General features: G+C 39.0%; 1 protein-coding gene across 2 annotated transcripts in view; it reads left to right on the top strand.

Moving 5' to 3' along the window:
- SYNPR (synaptoporin) overlaps positions 1-22,769 on the top strand; it is a 348,200-nt gene that overhangs the window by 155,473 nt on the left and 169,958 nt on the right. The window contains exon 1 of one of the 2 annotated variants that reach the window (XM_037040861.1): positions 10,967-11,257. The exons of the other annotated variant lie outside the window; for it this stretch is intronic. Coding sequence (XP_036896756.1) covers positions 11,234-11,257 — 24 coding nt within the window. The 5' untranslated portion in view covers positions 10,967-11,233. Of the gene's footprint in view, positions 1-10,966; positions 11,258-22,769 lie in introns of those variants that run through there. 2 annotated transcript variants of the gene reach the window in all.

Consider the following 22,769-nt stretch of genomic DNA (forward strand, 5'->3'; position numbering starts at 1 on the left):
GAATGAGAAAACTGGCTTCTCTCTGTGAGAGTGCACGTGGCATTTTGAACTGTTCTAAGCAGGCCTGCAGTAATAAATGATCACCTGTCACAGGAAGAATGTTTGTATCTTACGTTTATGGAGGGAGACACTGAATACAGAGATTAACAGAAACTCTGTTTAGTATCGCAAATTTTACTTCTCACAGTACTTTCCCAGGAGCTGTCTCTTGTTGGCATCACAGCTGCCCTGGGAGGTAGCTGAGGCTGCACCACCACTCCTTGTAGCCCTGAATGAATCCAAGGGTTTGGAAAAATGTAGATTGAAAATGCAGGAAACATCCTACAGATAGGAGGAATTTTTTTTTTTTTTGCTAGTAAAACTATAGAGGTTTTATTGACCAAATGGATTGGCTAAATGGATTTCATTGGCTAAAAAAAGATACATTTGCTTTAAGCCAAATGGCCAAATCTCTTATCATAGAAATCCAGAGACACCTTTAGCATAGACAGACACAGGCAAAAGAGAGAGGTTTTCCAAAGATTTGAGGGCTCCCAGCCTTCAAATGAAAATACCCCGGCTCATTTTGACTAACTCCATTCTCTTGGGATATAGCATCATCACCACATACATCCCTAAAATTGGAGCTGGGAGCTGAGTGGGCAGAATATCTTCAGATGGAATCATAACTAAACAGACCAGGACTTGAGTCCTTGGAGCTCCATGAAAACACCTGAACATTTTAAAAATTCTTCAGTCTGTAAACTCAAAGGGGAGAAAAAGACTTTTATCCTCTTTCCCACCTATATCCAGTTTTATTAAGAGACATAATTTGGTCTGGGTTTTGGAGGCATGTTTGTGTAGCAGAGGGATTTTAACACAATTTTGGGGGAAGAAATGGCAAACCAAAAAGCCATTTTGTAAGTGTCTGATTCTTAAATCTATCTTGCCTTAAGCATTAGCAGGGAGAGAGAATGCATGTCACATGCTGTTATAATTACTATCAGACCTTTGTTATTTATATAACTCAGAATTATCACTCCCATTTTATAAATGATGAAACTGAAGTTTAGAAAGGCTAGAAGGGTCACACAAGTACATATAATTGGATATGACACCTCCCTTCATGGAGATATGATCCATGAGAAAGTCATGAAACTCTTGATCAGATTTACTATTCATTTCTCAGTGTACTGGGCAAGATACTGAAAATGGGCTCTATTCTTTCCTTCTCTTACTCTCATTACAAGTTTCACATAAAAATAGATTCTAGGGTTTTTTTTCTGACATAAAGTCTTTATCCTTAGTCATAATAACAACTAGTCATCTCTGATTTGACATCAATCTTTAAGAAATATATGTGTCAGAAACAGCCAAAATTATAAGCCATCTATTTGCTGATAGAGCTCTCTCTATTATAAAAAAAACAGGGAGCTATGTCTTTGCTTTTTTATTAGAATTATAAATAGGAATTTAATAAAGTTCATTCATTTTCTCCTCCTTAGCTATTTAGCAAAGACTTATTTAGTACCTATTGAATGCAAAGCAACTATGCAACTATACCTATTGAATATTGGCAACTATGCAAGACAGTGGAAAGACTGATTCCACTGCTCAGTTTTATGGTGGAACCACTTTTAACTCCTTACACCAGAACAGCAGATGTAATCACCAAAAAATATGCAACTGAAATACATCATGGCTTTTGCTTTCCAAGTAACTATAAGATCTATCAGAGAGGTGGCGTCCAGCTGCCCACCTGGTAAATGCTAAACTTGCACACAAGAGCAAGGCTGGTAATACAGAGATTTACAGCCTGGACTTTGGAGTCACACAACCTAGGTTCGAACCCTAACTCTAGCTGCTTTTAGTTGTGCAAATGTGGACAATTACTGAACAACAGTAAACCTTAGCTTTCTCACTGTAAACTGAAGATAACAATAGATTCCAAGTGACTGGGTTGAATAATAATCAAATGAGATAATGCATGAATGGAGCTTAGGCTAATAATACCCAGGAATAAGTATTAGCACTATTATTAGTATCAGAAAGATGTTCTGCAGGAAATTACAATGACCATATTCCTCTGTTAGATCAGTGGTTCTCCATTCTTTTTATTTAAGACATAAACTTTCTGTTCAAGTACCATCATGTACAGCAGCCTGAAATACAGGATAGTAAACAGTAGATTTCAGTGGTGTGAGGCGAAGCAGAGAAGGGTGTGGGGCCCCTAGCACCATCTCCCCACCCCTTTGTGTGCCAAGGAGCATTTCTATGGAATTCATGGTGTTCAGCTTAAATTCTAGGATATTAAAGATAATTTTTAATTTTTATTATACTGGGATGTGAGATGATTTGGTCATTGGAATGTGCCATTTGTATTCTAGTACATATATATATGTAAAATATTTATTTTATGTTCATATTTTACATTTAAAAAATTGTGAGACTATAATATATTCACATGTTTACCTTTATAATTAAGAAATACATCATAGTAATTCAGTATTATTCATTCAATAATTCAACAAATATGTAATGACGTTATTATACAACAGACCCTGGTAGTATTTATGTCAGAAACATCCTAAGTTCCTTTTGGACAGGGACTGTGTTTATATTTTTCTCTGCTATGTCCACAGAACTTAGCACATACCTGGCATATAGCACACACTCCCTAAACAATTGTTTTATGGAATTTTAGGTTAATGAATTATTGTCCTTTCATGTAGGAGATTAATAAAATTCTCATATCTGAGAACTGTTCTTCCCTATTGAGACCATGGGCCCCCACCTTTGGCTGACATACACAAAATCCAAGTCCCCTTCTCTCCAGAGCCAAAGTCTTTTTCAGATACAAAGGGAGTTTTTAAAGATGCTCAGCCCCCCATTGGTTTGCAATATTTAATTAGAGCAGGAATGAAAGCAGAAGGTTAATCAGCATGTAATAATTCTGGACTTTTTGCCTGAGGTCCAGGAGAATTACTGATGGACATCTGGGAATCCATAAATCACTCTCCACCAATTGTCAGAAAGAAGCAACTTCCCACAGACCTGCTGTAAGTAGACTGATCAGTGTAGTATGAATATTCAGAAATGCCAACACTCAAAACCATTTTAAACAAATATTTGCTTCAAGTCATATGCCTCAATGTTTTTCTGTACTCTCTCGTATTCCAATGAGGGGGGAAACTGCTAAATCTTTCTGAACAGGATGTGGGTTTTCCCTTCTTTTTTAAAACAGGAGAAGCTCTTCCATCCAGGAAAAATCAAAGAGCCACGTGTTATCTTTATAAAGCAAACAGAAGCTGACAAAGAGTGTCACTATCAAGATTAGAATTATCACCATTATTGTTATATGTCAGATGTTTGCTACAAGTACCCAATTTTATAGGTGAGGGCATGTGACAAGATAACATAAGTAGTAAGGGATAGACATGGAACTCAAACTCACCTGTTTTGGGCAGTCAGGTAGGAAAGAACTGGCACATTCAAACTTAAATTCAGGGAATAGAAAAAGGGACACACTAAAAAGGGAGGGCAGGGTTTAAGTAAAGTACGAAGGGGTAGAGCATGTCCAGTACCTTGGGATAGTAACCCAGAGGAGCTGTTACCACCCTACACCTGAAGAATCAAGTTGGGGAAGAAAGACAGACAGAGAAACCCTGTGGAGAAGGCAACTTCACAGAGCCTATGGCCTTCACTAGAGAGATGTAACCAATTTGCAGACCCTTTAGTAGGGACAAAGAGAATGAATACCCAGACCTTGGTTTCCTCCTAACCTCTGATCTCCTAGCAGAGTATTTCCCATTGGCTGCACCTCCCACCTAGATGCTTCCTGTGGCAGGAAGGTTTGAGGTAAGTCATCTGATATGGTCCCATGTGGTGATGTGTTTGTGTTCCCTAGGTCAGCCTTTTGAGAATCCCACAAAGAATATGGGAAAGGGGATCTAGAGAGACAAACGGAAGCTGCCCAGCACAATGTCTGCCTAAAGGGGAGTGGCCTCAACTTTATACATTCTGCCTACAAATGTGTCTGTCTATCCCTAGTTCAGCAAATCCTCTTTGCTTGTCTGCTTTGTGCCAGGGACTTTGCTCTGTGTTGAGGACACGGAGATAAAATATATATATATAAACTGTGCTTGAAGACCTTAGATTCATGGTCTCCACAGAATGTGTCTTGAACATTTTTGGTTTGCTATTTTAACAATGATTTTGTCTCCCATTTCTGCCCATGCAGGGCTAAATTTCCGCCCAATACCCTAACATTCCTCAAATCTAATTCCATAACACATCTTAGCTTCTCTTGTTTCCACAAAGGTCCCCTTTATGTTCAGGTTCTTTCAGGAAGCCTTGAACTGTACTGAGAAAGCTAATAATCTAATAAATTTTCAAATGATACTGATACTATTCTATCTTATGAGGTATTTGAGAAAGAAAAGAGACAGAGTTGGAGAAAAATATTCTTTCTCCTATGAGGGAAATAAAAGAAATGAAGCCTAGAAAGTTTGACCCTGACTCTATATATCCTACCTACCTAAATGAAAATAAATTGCATTTTACCCTGCTAGGAGTTGTGCTCAGTCAGAGCCAGGAAGACACCATTAAAGGTTTCAGGCTTGTTCCATAAGTGGATTGAATGTAAGTGCTCTCATTGCTAGAGCTTGAAAGAGTTGAAATTGTTTTTTGCAGCAAAATGGAAGATCCTTAGCTAACTCTACTGGTCATTTATTAGTGTGGTCAGAGTAGTCTCTTTGTCTTCAATTACCTCCCTTCTCCCACAGCAATGGAGGGATCCTCGTGGTGCTGGAATTTTCCTCTCAGTCTTTGACAGATGCTTAGAAAGCTAGGCCTCCCACTGTCCAACCCTTAAGCAGAGAGAGTCCTAAAAGGACCCCTTACGAGAGGCCACATGTTTAGAAATAGAGGCTGTAACAGAAAGGAACTATGGCATTTACCAGGAGGTGTGTCCACCAAAGGGGAGAAAAGCTTTATAGTTCAGAGAAAAAAAATTCATTTAAAGTTGCCTGAAGGCCATGTTCATTTGAAAGATCAGATTTGAAGATCTGACTGTATTGGAAATTAGCATTGCTAATGAGGTTTTCAGAGACTCACAGATTATTTTAATCTACTTAACCTTCTCTATAAATACTCAACCTAGAAAACACTGTACTTCTATTTTTAATAGTCTAATAATGGACAAATGTTATTTTTAGGGCTTAATGCTAAAATCATTTTTCAAATAAGAGCCATCAAATAATAGCAAATTATTTTTGTCAGTTCCAATGGCATGATAGAGGGTGGTAGCTACCTTTCTGAACTGTCTGACAAATTGGAGGGTAAAACAATCTAAGTAGCTAGCTGACAACACTATATATACTATATATGTACAGTCAGATGTACAAGTACCACCTGTCTATATGTGCCCCAGTGAACTGAACCTTGGGAACCCAAGCTCTTATAAAATATTTGGTCTGTATGATTTACAACAGGAACTCCCCACTATCTTTGACATGTCCTGCACTTAAATCAATATGATGAAACCTTCCTTATTTTAACCCTGAATAAGAAAGTAAAAACAGTCTGTGTCCAGAAAGGTGAATGAACCAATCATTCTTGTTCACCTTCCCTGCATTTTAAGACTAAGCTCCTTTAATAATGTAGGTCTCTTTGCCTGTTTCAAGACTCATTTTCTGTGTGTTGATTGCTTCATTTGTTTATGAGATGTTATTAAGCATTAACTATGTTCCAAGTATTCTCTTAAACACTGAAGATATGGTATTATGCAAAACAAACAAGATTCCTACTTTCCTAGAGGAAATTTTCTAGTGAAGGAAGACAAGCAATAATTAAATGAACAAGTGAATAAGCTACAACCAACAACAGCAGCTAAACACAGGGTAATGTGAAAGGCAGTGATTGGGCAGAGAAAGGTTTTTTGCTTTTTGGTTTTTGTTTTTTTAGGTTATGTGGTCTGGGTAGATAGTAGAGGATTGAACGACAAAGGAAAAGACAGTAGCCAAAATCAAGGGAAATGGTGGTCCAGGAGGAAGGAAAAGCAAGTGCAAAGGCATAGAAGGCCAGTGTGGTTAACCACTATGGAGGTAGAGGGTTGGAACCAGGTAGATGCAGTCACATCATATAAGGCTTTGAAGGCATGGTTAAGAGTTGGAGTTTACTTTAAACCTACTGGAAAACTATTGGAATGTATTTCTTAGATGAGTGATATTGTCTAATTTATACATTAACCAACTCAATTTGGATAACATACAGAGAATGATTTCTACGGGTAAAAGTAAATGCAGGGAGACCTGTTGGGGTCAATTGCAGTGTCCAGGTGGGAGATAATGGTGGTAGGGTGGTAGCAGGAAAGACATGGAGCATGCTAATGCTTTCTCTGGAACAAAATGTGAGACAGGAAAACCTAACCCAAACAGCAGAATGGAATTGCACTAGTCTTAGAACCTTATTTAGTCAAAGTTGACCCAAAATATCCTTCAGAGATTGTTCAGTGAAAACCCTTCAACTTAAACATGGGGAAAACTGGAACTTCCGGCCAAGATGGAAGCATAAGTAATCACACTGTGCATCCTCCCACAACCAAAGGAAGGGCAACAACAAATCTAAAAGCAAAAAAAAAAAAAAAAAAAAAAACAACCAGAAAATCAAACTGTATGGAATTCAAACAATCAAAGTGTTAAACAAGAAACATTGATCCAGCCCGGTAGGAGGGATGGAGGTGGGCAGCTGGACATAGAGGACTTGTGGCAAGGCAGCCACTGGCAGACAGGGTGGTCCCACATTTGCATGCAGATAAACCAGGAGGAACAACTGGGGAGTGAGATAGACCGAGCAACCCAGGGTTCTGCTGTGGGGAAATAAAGCCTCAAAACCTCTGACTGAAAAAACCTGTGTAGCTTGAGGCAGTGAGAGAAACTCCTAGCCTCACAGGAGAGTTTGTTGGAGAAACCCATAGGGTCCTAGAATGCACAACAACCCACTCACTTTGGAATTAACATCACAAGGGCTCAATTTGATTGTGGGTAGCAGGGGTGTGACTGAAAGCTGGCAGAGAGCTGAACAAGCTGCATTGTTCCCTCTCAGACCCCCTCCCCCACATACAGCATCAACAAAGTGGGTTGCCCTGCCCTAGTGAACACCTAAGGCTCCACCCCTTACGATGTAACAGATGTGAAGATTAAAAAAATGGCCCAAATGGAAGAAAAGACCAAATTTACAGAAAAAAAATACAACTAAGTGATGAAGAGATAGGCAACCTACCAGAAGCACAGTTCAAAACATTCTAATCAGGTTGCTCACACAAATCATTGAGTATTGTCAAAAAATAGAAGAAAAAGTGAAGGCTATGAAAAGTGAAATAAAGGAAAATGTACAGGGAAATGAAACCTGTACAGGGAAAATGTACAGGAAAATGAGGGGAAAGAAACCAGAACTCAAATCAATGGCTTGAAGCAGAAGGAACAAATGAACATTCAACTGGAACAGAATGAAGAAACAAGAATTCAAAAAAAATAAGAAGAGGCTTAGAAACCTCCAGGACAACTTTAAATGTTCCAACATCCAAATCATAGGGGGGCCAGAAGGAGAAGAGGAAGAGCAAGAAATTGAAAATTTATTTTAGTAATTAATGAAGGAGAACTGCCCCAATCTGACAAAGGAAATAGACTTACAGGAAGCTCAGAGAGTCCCCAAAAAGTTGGACTACAGGAAGCACACACCAAGGCACATCATAATTACACTACCCAAGATTAAAGATAAGGAAAGAATCTTAAACGCAGCAAGAGAAAAGGAAAGAGTTACCTACAAAGAAGTTCCCATTAGACTCTCAGCTGATTTCTCAAAAGAAACCTTATAGGCAAGAAGGGTCTGGAAAGAAGTATTCCATAAGTCATGAAAGGCAAGGACCTACATCTAAAATTACTCTATCTCACAAAGCTATCATTTAGAATGGAAGGGCAGATCAAGTGCTTCCCAGAAAAGGTCAAGTTAAAGGAGTTCATCATCACCAAGCCCTTCATTATTATATGAAATGTTAAAGGGTCTTATCTAAGAAAAAGAAGATATAAACTATGAACAGTAAACTAACAACAAACTCACAGCTATTATTAACAACTGAACCTAAAAATAACAAAAATAAAAACAAACTATGCAAACAACTAGAATAGGATCAGAATTACATAAATGGAGATCACTTAGAGGGTTATCAACAGAGGAGTGGGAGGGGGATGGGGGATGGGGAAGGGTAAAGAGAATAAGAAGCATAATTGATAGGTACAAAGTAGACAGGTGGAGGTTAAGAACAGTATAGGAAATGTAGCAGCCAAAGAACTTATATATATAAGCCATGGACGTGAACTAAAGTGGGAGAATGTGGATAGGAGGGGGTGTGCAGATTGGAGGGGAATAAAGGAGGGGGGAATGGAACAACTGTAATAGCATAAACAATAAAATATATTAAAAATAAACAACATGGGAAAAACCGAGACATGGACAAATGAAGAAACACACTCAGGGTCACTGAGCAGACCACTGGCAATCCCAAGACTGAATCTCATGCTGTCTATCTTCCAGGGTGTTAAATAAGGTGTCCATGTCCACAAAAAATGCAGCAGAGTCTGGGCGTGGGCCTTGTAAATCTGGCAAACCCTCAGTCTACCCCACCAAGTGTTCCCAGTCTCTCTATGTGAATCTGAGTAGTGGGAAGAGCTACTGAGTTATTGCAGGGCTGTGCATCCATTGGTGGGTTACTTGTACCCTGGAGGCTGGATAAATAAAAGTGTAAGTAGCATTATGTGACATTTAGAGTGGCGTGGGCAACAGCATGGAGCCTGACATCCAGCTAAGTTCAAGCCTGGAACTTAGCCTATTGGGCTTCACCAATTATAGACTATGTATTTTTGGATAAGATACTTCACCCTTTGGGCCTTGGTTCCCTCCTCAGTAAACTGGAGTAAAAATAGCAACTATTTCTAGTTTTTTGAAGCCTACATAATGTAATTCACTTACACACACACACATACACCCAAAACATTTAGAATAGTACCTAGCACAGAGCACATATTCAAGGAGTGCTCACTACTATTACATGGAAGACAAAACTTTTTTTTACTTGAAATAGGACTCTAAATATTCAAGACTGATGAGAATGACTCACTCTCCACCCTGAAGAAACTATTAATATGGTTCCCTGCTATGGGTGCATGGCTGGGACATGACCTCTTTAGCTGTATTCCAACCCAGCTCCTTATCAGCCACTGAGCAAGAGCTCTGGCCTCTGCACAGGAACATTATTCTTTTTATCTGTCCTTTGTTTGTTTGTTCAACAAATGCTTACTGAGTGTTAACAAAATGCCTGGTGGTTCTAAGTGCTTTTTTTCCAGCTTAACTGTCTGTTCACAAGCTTAATTTACTCCCTTGATTAACTTTTCCCCTTGAAACACAGTGATATTTCAATTGGCAGGTGAGGGTAAGGGGAGGGGGAAATAAGGTTCCCATCAGAATTTCAAAGGGGCTACAGGGTATAAGGTTTGAAGCTTTCATAAGGACCCTGGAACATTATGTGTGAGGAACAAGCAAATCACAGGAGGAGGGGGAGGAGGAAGGCAGCTGAGGAGGGATTCCAGGTTGAAGTGTGTAGTGTGGCTTTGAAAGCACTACCTTAGTTATCTCTCTTTTGTTCCCCACATCCCTCCACCAGCAGCTCTATGAGATGTTAAGTATGGCCAGTTTACAGAGGACAACAAGGCTCAGAGATCTTAAGGGACTTTTAAAGTTACATGTCTAGTAAGTGAAGAGTAAGTGATATAAGTGATATCACTAGTAAGTGATATAGTAAGTGAAGAGTCAAGTTCAACCCCAGGTTGTCTGATTCCTTCCCACCCTTCGGTTCCACTGAGTTTTTGCTGTGTGTATGGAGCATGAAGAAGGGGAGTAAGGGGATGATGGTGATAACGATTTGTGTGGTGGTGGTAGTGCATGTATATATATGTTAGAGACAGAGAGAGGGACCCCAAAACAGACTCAAGGCCAATTCTGAACTAATAACTACAGATGAAAAATCCTGGCTAGCCAAGGTGAGCTTTCCGCTAGGCCATCACCAGCTGCCCAGAAGACCAAGCAGATACACCTGGGCCAACCTAACACTAGTCCTTGACCAGTGAGGTTGTGAAGTGGGGAACCTGGGGAGAGAGGCATACAGGTTTCTTTCACTTTTGCCATGGTATAGGGTGCTAAGAACTTGCCCTCGGAAAGAAAGCCAGTGTGAGGAGCATGTATTTCACAGGCAAGCCTCTCCACAATTCAGTGTCAATCCCTCAAACACAGGTTGCCTCAGGATGTCAGGATTTCAACATCTTAAATGAGTCAAGCTCAGCTCCTTCCTGAGGAGGCCGCGGTGTAGCAGACCCAGGTGACATTACACTCTGAAACCTTTCAGTGTTAAGATTCTGAAGGAGAAGCCTTTAAGTAACACTCCTACAAGGAATGAGCAATCAAGTTGCAACTTGTTTCTTCTACAATTGCCTGAGCCCCCAAAGCCCATCTTCCCTTACTCTCACCCTAAGGATTAGGATTACGAATGGGTGGTGTACAAATTTCCCAGAGCAGTGGGGAGATCAGGTTTAGCACCAAGGCACTGCTGTAAAAAACGAGGGCATTTTTTTTTAAACAAACATGTAAACATTTACCCAATCTATGTAAATCTATTCTTAAGAATTTTATAAAACCACCACTTCCCACCCGCACATCCAACACACAGAGCCCTGGCTGCTTTTTCTTTTTCCAGTTTGTTTTTAAGCTCCGTGTTTGAGGGAGGAAGGGGCTTAGGGAGCAACAGGGGAGATGAGGCTCTCTTCATGATGCAGCTGCTGCGCAAAGCAGCCCCAGTGGTGAGCAGAGAGCCCAGGGTGGGCGCTCTCCAGGACGGGAACCACCTCCCGGCCAAGCAGACAGCCTTTTCCAGAGGGAGGTATCAGGTTGCTGTACTTCGGCTGTGGGTTGTCACTGTCTAATAATATGACTGTTTTGCCATCTCTCTGCAAATAAGGCAGAAGCTGCTACCTGATTGGTATAACATCTCACTTTCCCACCTCATTGCTTTTCCTGTTCCCCTCTTTGCTTCATGAAAAAGAGGGACAAGTGGCTGGTGCTGTGGACAGAGAAGCTTTATTTTTAGTATGAGACAACCTCTATTTTCTTTCAGGAAAGGGAAGTTGGATTATCAATTCTTTTGTAAATGTGTATGGTGATATTTGCTCCGGTAAGTTCTTATCTCTTGATTAACATCTGGCTGTGTGTGTGTGTGCATGTGAGTATCGCATAGATACATTTCAGCTATATAGTCACTTTTCTTTCCAATATCATTTCTGAATCTTTGGTGATAACATCTTTTTATTTGCCTTCTTTTGTTCCTATGTTTAAACTAAAGAGGTTGTGCTATGATAGTGTGATGCTTACCTTACTTATTGAGGAATGTGACAGTTTTAACATAGTAAGGAAACTAAGCAAACTTACATTTGGTTTTATAAAAATGTAATGTCATTCTACCTCACCTCCCTTTGGAGAGTTTAATGCCCTAAGTATATTCATTGAGCTACAACCTGCTTACCATTTTAATTAAAGATTCTTTGTCAGTGTCAGAGCAAGAATTTCTTGAATTTCTTAAACTACGTAAGCAGCTACCAAATAATTTTTGCTATGCCGACAGGGTTGTGCTAATTTCATAAGGTCTTATCCCAAGATAGAATGAGTGAGATGAGTCTTCCCTAAGACTGGGTGCATGCACCTTTAAAAGAACTGAATTTATGTACAGTATTCAGATCATTAAAGTCAATCTCTAGCATTCCATGAAAAGATATAATGACAAGTGGCTGTCGCTTCTCTTCTGTCTTTCTTTGCATTTGTGCCACCATCTGTCAGATGCCCAGCCTGGCTCTCGTGTTTCTGTATCAGAAACTGGTTAAAAGTTGTTGATATTAAATTCAAAATAGTGCAAAATGACTCTCTTGTCACCACAGCTAATAATGGCTTTTAAATGCACTACCTGGTTAACTGCCTCTTTTTCTTTTTTCCTAGAGAGTATTAGAGGGTCTGAGTTCTTTGTTGTTAATTCAGAAGTCTGGGGAAAAGTCTTTTAATATAGCATCCTAGAAAGAGATGATAAGGTGATCAAGCAATGGCTCTAATGGAAACAAACTAGTGCTTTAATCTCTTCTTTTTTGTTACACTGAAAGCAAATCTACATAGTCTTTTTCATGGTGAAATGAACTAGAGAATATATACCATATATTCATTTATAATGAAAGTTAAAGGCTTTGTTGAATGAGAAACAAGAGGAGGCCTGATACATATTTTTCAGAGATTTTGAAAGTGAAGTTGGGAATATCACACTTGCCTAGACTTCTCAGGCATAGCATGTTTTTCAGAAGAGCAAATTTTCAGACGTGGAAGTAGTCTAAGGGCAGCTCCTGGATATAGAAATGAGCATCAGGAATGCTCCAATCAATCCTCAGGTTCTCTTCCTTCCAGGAAAGAAGGAATGTGTGGGATCACCCTTCACACATTCTTTGCACACCGGAATGAAACTATTCATTCTGACAAACAGAATTTTGAATTTTGATTAATCTAGTTCAGCCTCAAAAGTACACAATTCCCCAAATCCACATGAACTTATTAATACTGCGTCATTCTGATCACAATAAGCATGTCCCTAATAATAGCCTTAGATGCCATAAACCGTTCCTGGAACAACAGTTCCTTAGCAGACAGTTTGTTGAAAAAACAAATAAAACGTACCATTTGGTTGCTGGCAATTATTGCAGAGTGAACTTAACAGTATTAAACATCCTTCTCAATCTCCCACATCCCTTAATGTTTTTGTCATCATCTCCTTTCATGGCAGTTGTAGCAGGTTATGTTCAGGGTCATTAGAGAGTTTATGGTCATCTGAGGCTGTCCAGTAACATAAATTAATGAAGATGCGAGGAGGATAACCTCTTACAGGTGAAAGCATCATCTTTTCCTTCAGGTTGCCAGCTTACAAAAGTGTTAGCTCCAAATATGTTCAAACCCAGTGACATGGGAAGGATAATGGGACATTTTTATCTTAAAAACGTCAGGACCCTTAGTTCGACTTAGGGTTAGTGTGTGCAACAATCTTTACAAGCAATACTTTGGGAAAGTCCATATGTCATAGCCAAAAAACTCTTGTAATCTATTCCAAGGAATAAAATTTGGTACCAAGTTGGGAAAAAAATAAAGAGAATTTTTATCTCACAATGAGATCATTTATTATTTTCAGCAAAATGAAGACGGCAATAGCTATGTTCACTTAGTAACTACCTACTATATGCCTGGCACTGTGCTAAACATTTTACGTGGTTTATTTTCTTTCATCTTCACAACCATTCCATGAGGGGGATAGGTTACCTCTCGGTTCACAGGTGAGACAATGGAGACCTAGGGCAAGTATGTAACGCATTTGAAGCAACACAGTGATGACGCTGGAAGTCAACCAGGTAGGTTCCTTCCACAGTCATGCTTTTTATCTCTGCCCTCTCATAGGGTGTCCGTTCATCAGGACAATCTACAACCAACTCCTAGACTGGAACAATATTAGGGCCTTACAACAACATACCAGATGTTTGTTAGTTTTTCTCCCTTCTGACTCTACATAACCTCCTTCTCAGACTGTGCTTTTGTGATACCAAGCTAATTATGGCTTCGAACTGGAAACTGTGTTTTATTTCCACTTAACTTGTGCAGCTACAAAGATGTGGATATGACCAAAGGGCTCCAGCCTGGGGAGAGATACATGCACAAGCGGCTCAATTAAGGTGGTTTTTTAAATTGATCAAAAAACCCCACCTCTTTAACTTTCAGTGTTTTGAACATAGAGTAAAAAATAAAGAGGTGACAATAACTTAGAAATGTCAATATCTCATGGTATCTGGTTTGTCATTGATGAAAATTAAAAAGCAGTTGCAACTGAGCTCAATTATGGAGAACTTTGTGGAATTCTCATCATCCTTTTACTCCCCTGGCTTGATCTTCTTTCACTCTTTGACTAACTGGAAAGGGCTGAGGTGGCACTTCAAGTAGAATAGTTGCAAAGCACCTACACCACCCGGGTAATTAAAAAATGAACACAGCTGCCGATAACATGCTGAGAAGTGTGACAAAGTAGAAATTCAGAGTTCCCCAATGCATTCTTTTGCACCTGAGCACCAAGCTCCCCATTTGAAATCCATTTACGTGACTAAAATTCAGATGAGTCTTATAGGAGGAAAATGCAACTGACATGGAGTCAGTGTGTTTGAAATTTCTCCTTAACTAGCAGTTTTCAGATGAGAGGCAGAGCACACCAGTCGAGGTGATGTGAGTCTGTGAAATGCTGCTGTTTCTTTCCTCCAGAGAGAGAGAAAGATTATGAGTAATGAAAATGTTGCAAGTTGATAGAGCCTAGCTCAGGACACCCTTACTATATTTCACTGAACGCCAGAGGGAATTAAAAGAACGCCAAAAACAACAAGAAAAAAAAATAGTCCACCACAAATTGGGAGCACTAAGAGGCAAGTTTTGAAGTGTTTGTTGACACAATATTGATTTCTTGGTATATACTCTTTCTGTCCAATAAGCGATAGCTTTTAGCTACCCCCAGCATAGACATTCTGTTAATTAAACAGAGTTCAAAGTGCAGTATACAATAAAATTTTTCCAAATTGTAGTCATGTTTATCAGAGGCAAGGTTGATAACATTGATTCTCTATTATCTGTTTTTCTTGTTCTTAAAAAAATAATTCAGTGGTTTAATCAAAAAGTGTGATATTTGAGCCAGCCATAATCAAGGAATTTAAATCAACCTGCTTTTTTCATCAACTTTTATGAGTCATAAAGGAAGCACTTTTACTTTAATGAAATATGTTGTGTTCAGCCACAGTGCTCATCAAATGTAGACTTTCCCATAAAACTAATGTCAAAGACAATTTTATAAAAAGCACCATATTTCAGTCTCCAACTACAAGATAGAGCTTTCTTCAGAGACGTGACCAAATCCAAAACAAATAGCAGTAAAGATTGTACTTCATCTTACCTATGTTTCCTTCTGCCTTTTCTTTGGCATTTTCTTTTCTTCTGCCTTTTCTTTCTGGTTCTGTGGATGTGTGTACTTAGACATGATAATCATTAAGAACATAAAAATGGACTATTAAGTGTGGAGAAAGCAGCTGGTGTTAAGACATAATTAGTGTAGGACAAGTCTTGAATTTATCAAACATTCTCAGCTGGTGTACAAATAGAGCTGGTGGTCCTAGTCCATGCTTGTGTGAGAAAATGGAATCAGAGAGGATTTGAGCCTGAAATGGGCACATGGTTCTCTAGAAGAAGCTGTTAGTCATTGATGTGTCTTTAAATGTTTAAAGATTAGAGATGAGTTGAAAATGGGAACACCTCAGTCTCTCTACTCTGCAGACTAATGGACCTGCATAATTAATATGTTTTACAGTGATCACTTTTTAACACAAATTCTAGCTGAAAGTACTAATGGAAAATTGTTCTGGGGCAAATTCCAGCACATTCCACTACAGTTTCTGGAAAGCTTATTCCCAACACAGGGCAATTATTTTACTGTAGGACTTTGCCATGGCCAATATATGTGTACAGTCATGTCATTATGATACTTTGGGGGACTGATGTATTATTGAGCATAAAAGGCTTCTGTTGATAGTCCCCATATGACTTCTTTAGTCCTGTTTATGGAATTTTTGATTCCACCCAAATTACCACACATTGTTTCAGTGGAGACTCCTGGGCAAAGACATGACAAGCATATTAGAGACTTATTTTATTTCTGGTAGAATGTGGCTTTAAGAGTGTTTGTATCCAATATGAATTATTACTATGAGGAGTTTGTAGTGCACTACATTTATATCCATCTCTCAATGATAAGCCCATACATCTTTATCTGGCTTTGGATCTCCAGAAGGGAGGAAAATGTATACAGTTATTCAAGACTTCCAGAATTCAAATTGCCTTCCTATGAAATTAAATGGTTGAGACAAAAAAAAAGCTTTTATTGGGGCTACATTTGAGAAAAGGGTTAGAGCATTTGACTTCACCAGCTATCCTTGTATTCATCAACTGTTAAAGGATGCTTACCATGTGCCAGGCACTAGGCTAGGCATGGGAAATACAGTGATGAACAGATAGTATTTCCATTCCCAGAACTAAGTGCCTTCATTTTCCATTTCCTCACCTAAACCTAGTTTCTATTTCATGGCCCAGGATGTATCTTCTTAAAACCATGATTGAACTGCTCTAGTAAGACATTTGTAGAAAATATGTGCTTTTGGTCCTAACCCATTCATGGTCAGTGAAGAAACAAGTGTAAAGCCATTTATTTACTGTGATTACTGTCTGAGTAAAATGGAGTGGTCTGAAGGGGGGCTGGAAGAGGTCTTGTAGTGCTTGTGTCTTATAAGCATTACTTATTGCTCCCAGGCATTTTCAGATTTGAAAGGCTGGTCTCATTCTTGCTGGATGTTGGATGAGGAAAGAAAAGGAAGACATTTCAACAGGACAGAAAAGAAGATAGCAGAATAAACCAAGAGGACCTAAGATTTTCACTGGCGATCCAAATTAGATCTAAGTTGCATTATTTGGGTCTCTGTGGGTGTTCATTCACTTGTCCTTTTATTCAACACATGTATATATTGGGTGCCCACTTTAATCCAGGTGCAATGCTAGATGCTAGGACAGGGATACATAAGATATATTAGTTTCTGAACTAATGGAACTTATAATAAGCCAGAATTTTTCAACATTGACACTATTACAATTTTGGCTGAGATTAATTCATTTATGTAGGGGATTATTTTATGTATTATAATGTGTTCAGCAGCATCCCTGGCCTCTACCCACTAAATGTCAGTAGCAACCTCCCCCGAAGTTGCGACAATCAAAATTCTCTCCTGACCATATCAACTCCTAGAATAGAACTACAGTGAGAAATTTAGTGATACCATTAGCTTTGAGCAAATCTTCCCACCATATTTCTACTTTTCTTATTTTCAGATACTCCATGTTTACTCCAGAATTTTTAAGTTTCTCCAAATGCAAGTCTTCTTTACTATCATTAGTCCTTACTTCTGTATAATATTTTACGACCTTTGCTTGGCTTCCAGTGTCTTACCCGATTCCAGCAATCAACAAATGAAACAATACTAAACTATTATAACCTTTTTAAAAGGATATTTTATTTTATTTTATTGTTGTTCAAGTACAGTTTTCTGCCTTTTTGCCCTACCCCAGCCCAAAACCCCAGCCCTCCCCACCTTCCTCCCCTGTTTCCAACCTCCCCCTCGCTATTGTCCATGTGTCCTTTATAATTGTTCCAGTAAACCCTTCACCCCTTTCCTCTGAAATTCCCTCCCCTCTGGTCACTGTCAGCCTGTTCTCAATTTCAGTGTCTTTGGTTGTATTTTGCTTGCTTGTTCATTTTATTGATTAAGTTCCTGCACGATTTACAATAGCCAAATGCCAGAAGCAACCTAAGTGTCCATCAGTAAATGAATGGATAAAAAAACTATGGTACAGTTATATAATGGAATTCTATGCAGCAGGAAGAAAGAAGGAGCTCCTACCCTTTGTGACAGCATGGATGGAATGGAAAAGCATTATGCTAAGCAAAATAAGCCAGGTGGTGAAAGACAAATACCAGGTTATCTCACCTTTAACAGGAACCTAAAATATTTTATTTATTTATTTAGAGAGGGGAAGGGAGAGAGAAAGAGAGAAACATCAATGTGTGGTTGCCTCTCATGCACCCTCTTACTGGGGACCTGTCTGACCTGCAACTCAGGCATGTGGATGGTTCTGGACAATCCACTTACACTTTTAGAATGACCTCAATAATTCAGGGAACATAGAGTGATGCATTACAAAAGCCACAGGAAACCCTAGAGATGAGTCTACTAGAGTGGATAGAGCACACAGGTTTAAAGTCAGATGGACCTACTGTATGAATCAGCATCTCAGCAGGAAACAGATGACACCCTCAGATTATCTGACTTCTTGCTGGTGACTATAAAACATGAAAACTTAATTTCTGTGAGTCAGAACATTGAAACCCCAAGAGTTGAGTTGAGTTTCCCAAGTCCTTATGGTGAATTCAGTACAGAAGGAGGAGAAAAGCAGGGCTCAAAGTTCTTCTAGCCCAGTGAGCTGAGGAATTATTTCAAATGGAGCAAGGATGACTTATGCGTCTGCACATATCAGAAATATACATGCTCTGCGTTATACGAGATGTGTAGGCACCTGAGAGAAGTCCCAGATTTTTAATTAGATGCACACAGAGGCTACAGAGACATGGGGCTTCCTGATGGATCTTAGAAGGGTAGACACAGAGAATGCTTCAAAGACAGATGGTGGTTTGAGTGGTGCTCATCACACATACCTCTGGGTGTATACAGCTTTCCTACTATACCAATCCTTAATCATCTGGTGAGCTGTTACTTTTTGTCTTGATTTTCATTGTTAACACTATTACAGATTTCCCCATTTTCCTCCTTTTTGCACCCCTTCTCCCAGCCTCCACTCCTCTTTTCATCTGGTGATCTTTTTAAAAGTCTCTGTAACTATTAATACCTTTGTGAATTTGCCAGCATAAAAGGCCTTCCAAACATACTGCTCTGGCAGAATATCCATTAAGAAAACTACCTTCTGTCTACATTGTTTTTGGGAAACTGAATTGGAATGATGGGAAATAAGTCCAGATCCTGGCTCTGCTGCTTACAAGTATACATGGCCTTAAACAGTTCATTTGCCCTCTCTGGGTCCCAGTCTTTTTATCTATAAAATGGAAACAGTGAGTGTCCATGCCAGAGTTATAGACGATTGCTAACATATGTCACAGACAATTTGGGAAAGACCTTTAGAGGCCATGCCAGCATAGACAACAGTATAATTATTTCCTTGCCTCTGGAGACAAAACCCATTCTGCTATTAGATTTTTATTCTATACCCTCACGAGTGCATAAGGTCAGGGAAAACATTTCCCTGTCTACCAGGAAAATGACTGTCATTATGGGATGGGTCTAAAGTAGTCTGGAAATTCTTTGATGGGTAATTACATTTCAAGGGGGAGATTGAAGTCGATGTTATAAATTTCAGAGACAGAATAGCATCACAGAAGAGCAACTATAATAAAAAATGCAATATGGGTAAAGCAATTTCCTATGATCAACTCATCTTACAAGTGCCCCTCAATTTTGCTTTCTGCTCCTTGGAACCCTTTCTCACCCATCTCTCCAGACATACAGACTATTAGTTGTGCTGGGGGATTGACATGGCCTCTAACCTTGGCCCATCACATTGTAAAACCACGACCTTACCTCTCTCCTCTCGCCACGTGATCCCAGAAGCTCCTCATGGTAATTGACAAATCCTGATCCATCCTCCTTGAGGGCTGAAGCTCAGAGAAAGTCTCTCGCCACCTGCCCTGGTTCCCTCATTAGTTCTGGTGCAGGAAATTCAGGTTTCTCTTTTCTCATGTTTTGTTTACCTCAAAGCATTTCCTGACACAAAAATTCAGCAAACGTGGTTAGCTTACATATTTTTCAAGGCCATTATCAACTGGTAGTCCTCTCCCAGACTTGGCTCACCACTTCACTCTAACTAGTATTTATAAAGTCCTTATCCTCTGAAAAATTTGGAAAACACCTCCTCTAATCCTCCCCCAGACCTTTTAGTTCCCCCATACACTTTTTTCCTCCCTCTCCCACTGACTCTACTCTCTAAGAGAGTGCTTGTCAAACATATTTTTTCCCTTAAGGATCTCTTCTGGAAGGCAAGAATGTTTTCTCATTCAGTCAGTCATTGATTTGTTCATCTGTTCATTCCTTTACGCTTCCTGCTGTATTATTGAGCAGTAAGTATCCTAGACCTAGGGTAAAGATTTGGCATATACAGGTATTTGAAACAGATATAGTCCCTGCTTTCATAAGATTTGCAGTCTAAGAGGGGAATAGTTCATTTAAAAATCCCTCAAAAGTGATTTAATTATAATTGTAGTAAGTGCTAAAAATAAAAGGTAAGCCATCTTGGATGCTAATTATGTGACAGGCACTGTTCCAAGTGTTTGAAGCATATTAATTCATTTAATCCTAATTCTTTGAGGGAATAAGAAGAGGAGAGGATTGGAGGCCAAAAAATTTTGAAGGGCGTGGAATCTTTTCATAATTCTAGGAATACTGGAATGAGAATCACACAACAGGATGAGATGCTAAGAGTTCAGGTAACTGACATTTATGTGGCACTTACTGTTTACCAGGTGCTGTGCTCTGCATCTCACAGCATCTACACCTTTATAACCCCATGAGGCATCACTAGTATTATTTTAAGGATAGGGAAAGGGGATGTAGAGAGTCTGAACCACTTGTCCAAGGACACACATTTTGTGAGTGGTGATTCTGAGACAGCAGCATTGGTGTGTGACTCCAAGCCCAGGCTCTTCCATACTATATTAACCTGTGAAAAGCTAAGTAGAACACATCTTACTTGGTTTATTTCCTGGAAAATACTGGTAGCATGGAGGAAAAGAGAATCATTTTAATGTGCATCTGAGTTAAAAATTATAATGATCCCTACTGTAGTAAAATGGAACTCTGTGGGACCTGTAGTTTTGAACACTTAACCTTCAAGCATATTTCAAGGGAGAAAACCAGCTTCTTCTACATTTTCCCAGTCAAAGGGTGGACTGAGGACCAACAGCACTGGCATCACTTAGAGGCTTGTTAGGGTTGCAGAATGTCTATTTGCCCTTGAGACCTGTTCAATACCTGAATCTACATTCCGATGATCTCCAACTGGTTCATATGAACAGTTAAGTTTTAGAAGCTCAGGTTCAGAAGGAATGAAAAGATTGGGCTTCCAGATCTGGCTGTAATGCTAATTGACAGGCTATTTGACCCCCACAAATTTCCTCTGCTCTGCTTCTTCAGTGGGGATGACCTCAACCCTCCTCCTGGATGCAACCAAGGGTCTCCCCTGAAGAAGAGCCTAGAGTTATAGGGAATGAAGATTCTATGGGAGCTGTGAGCATCTCTTCTACCTCCAGAATCAGTTTCTCCTAGTGTGGTCCATGGACCACCTACAACAGAAATACCTGGGAGAATTTATTTAAAATGATGTTTAGATTAAAAGCAGATCTCTTGGAATACCACTAAAAGCCAAAATACAGTGTAACAATGTTTTCAAACATTAAGAGAAAATGACTGTTAGACCAAAATTGAATATTTCTCCTAAGGTATTTATCCAGGAAAAGACACAATAAAAATATCATTAGACAAATATTAAATGACATTTAATTTTTACATTTAACTAATCCCCTTTTAAAAAGTGACTATCACTGTGGAATGGGTACTTTGGCTCCATCCAAGCTTGGGTTCTAGTTCTAGCTACCATTGCCCAATAGCTGTGTGACTTTTAATTAAGGGATTTACACTTTGAACCTCAATTTTCTTATCTGCTAAAGAGGAAAGGATTCTCATCATTGAGGGAAGGGAGGGTCTGTTGTAAGGTTCTCAGTAATGTATATGGCACATTGTATCATGCTAAATCAATCATAGCATTACTAATTATTAAACAGAATGAAATTCCACAAGATCATTACTCTCAAATTATCACTTTTATGACATAAACATGAAACTGTAGATCAGATGCTATAAATAGAAATCTACTTTGAATATTTTATTTTTCTCTGTTCCAATAAAACTTTATTTATGGACACAAATTTGAAACCATAATTTTTTGACTCCTGATCCTAAACAAATAACTCCTCATTTTAAAAAAATTATCACTTTCTATAGTTGGCATAGAAAATTAGAAGATACTTGATATAGTGCTTTGATATACATATATATTATGAAAAGACTTTCTTTGTCTGGTAAATTAACAAATCCATCACCTCACATATCTTTTTGGTGAGAACATTTAAGTTCTAGTCTCTTTTTTATTATATTTTATTGATTATGGTATTATAGTTGTCCTGATTTTTCACACTTTGCTCCCCTCCACCCAGCCACTCCCTCAGGCAATCCCCCACCCTTGTTCATGCCCATGGGTCATCATGTGAATTCTCTGACTACTCCATTTTCTATACTGTACTTTACATCCCCTTGGCCATTCAGTAACTATCTATTTGTACTTCTTAATCCCCTCACCTCTCATCCCCCCCACCACTCCTCCTCCCATTTCTTTATCTTTAACCTTTGGCATTTTAGTTATCATGTGTCTTGGGGTGTGCCTCTTTGCATTCATCTTGTTTGGGACTCTCTGTGCTTCCTGGACTTGCATGTCTGTTTCCTTCACCAAATTAGAGAATTTTTTACTATTTTTTCAAATAGATTTCCAATTTCTTGCTCTTTCTCTTCTGCATCTGGCACCCATATGAAGTGAATGTTATATTGTTAAAGTTGTCCCATGGGCTGCTTACACCATTTTTTGGATTCTCTGTTACTCTTGTTGTTCTGATTGGTTATTTTTTGCTTGCTTATGTTCCAAATCATGAATCTGATTCTCAGTTTCATCCAGTCTACTATTGTTTTCCTGTAAATTGTTCTTTATTTCAATTGGTGTATCCTTCATTTCTAACTGGATCTTTTTTATGCTGCTGAGGTCCTCACTAACTTCCTTGAGCAATCTTATAACCAGTGTTTTGAACTTAGCATCTGATAGATTACATATCTCCACTTTATGTAGATCTTTTTCTGGAGTTT

The sequence above is a fragment of the Sturnira hondurensis genome, unplaced genomic scaffold, assembly GCF_014824575.4.
Source record: "Sturnira hondurensis isolate 20B ecotype Veracruz unplaced genomic scaffold, ASM1482457v3 Scaffold0002840, whole genome shotgun sequence".
Lineage (NCBI taxonomy): Eukaryota > Metazoa > Chordata > Mammalia > Chiroptera > Phyllostomidae > Sturnira > Sturnira hondurensis.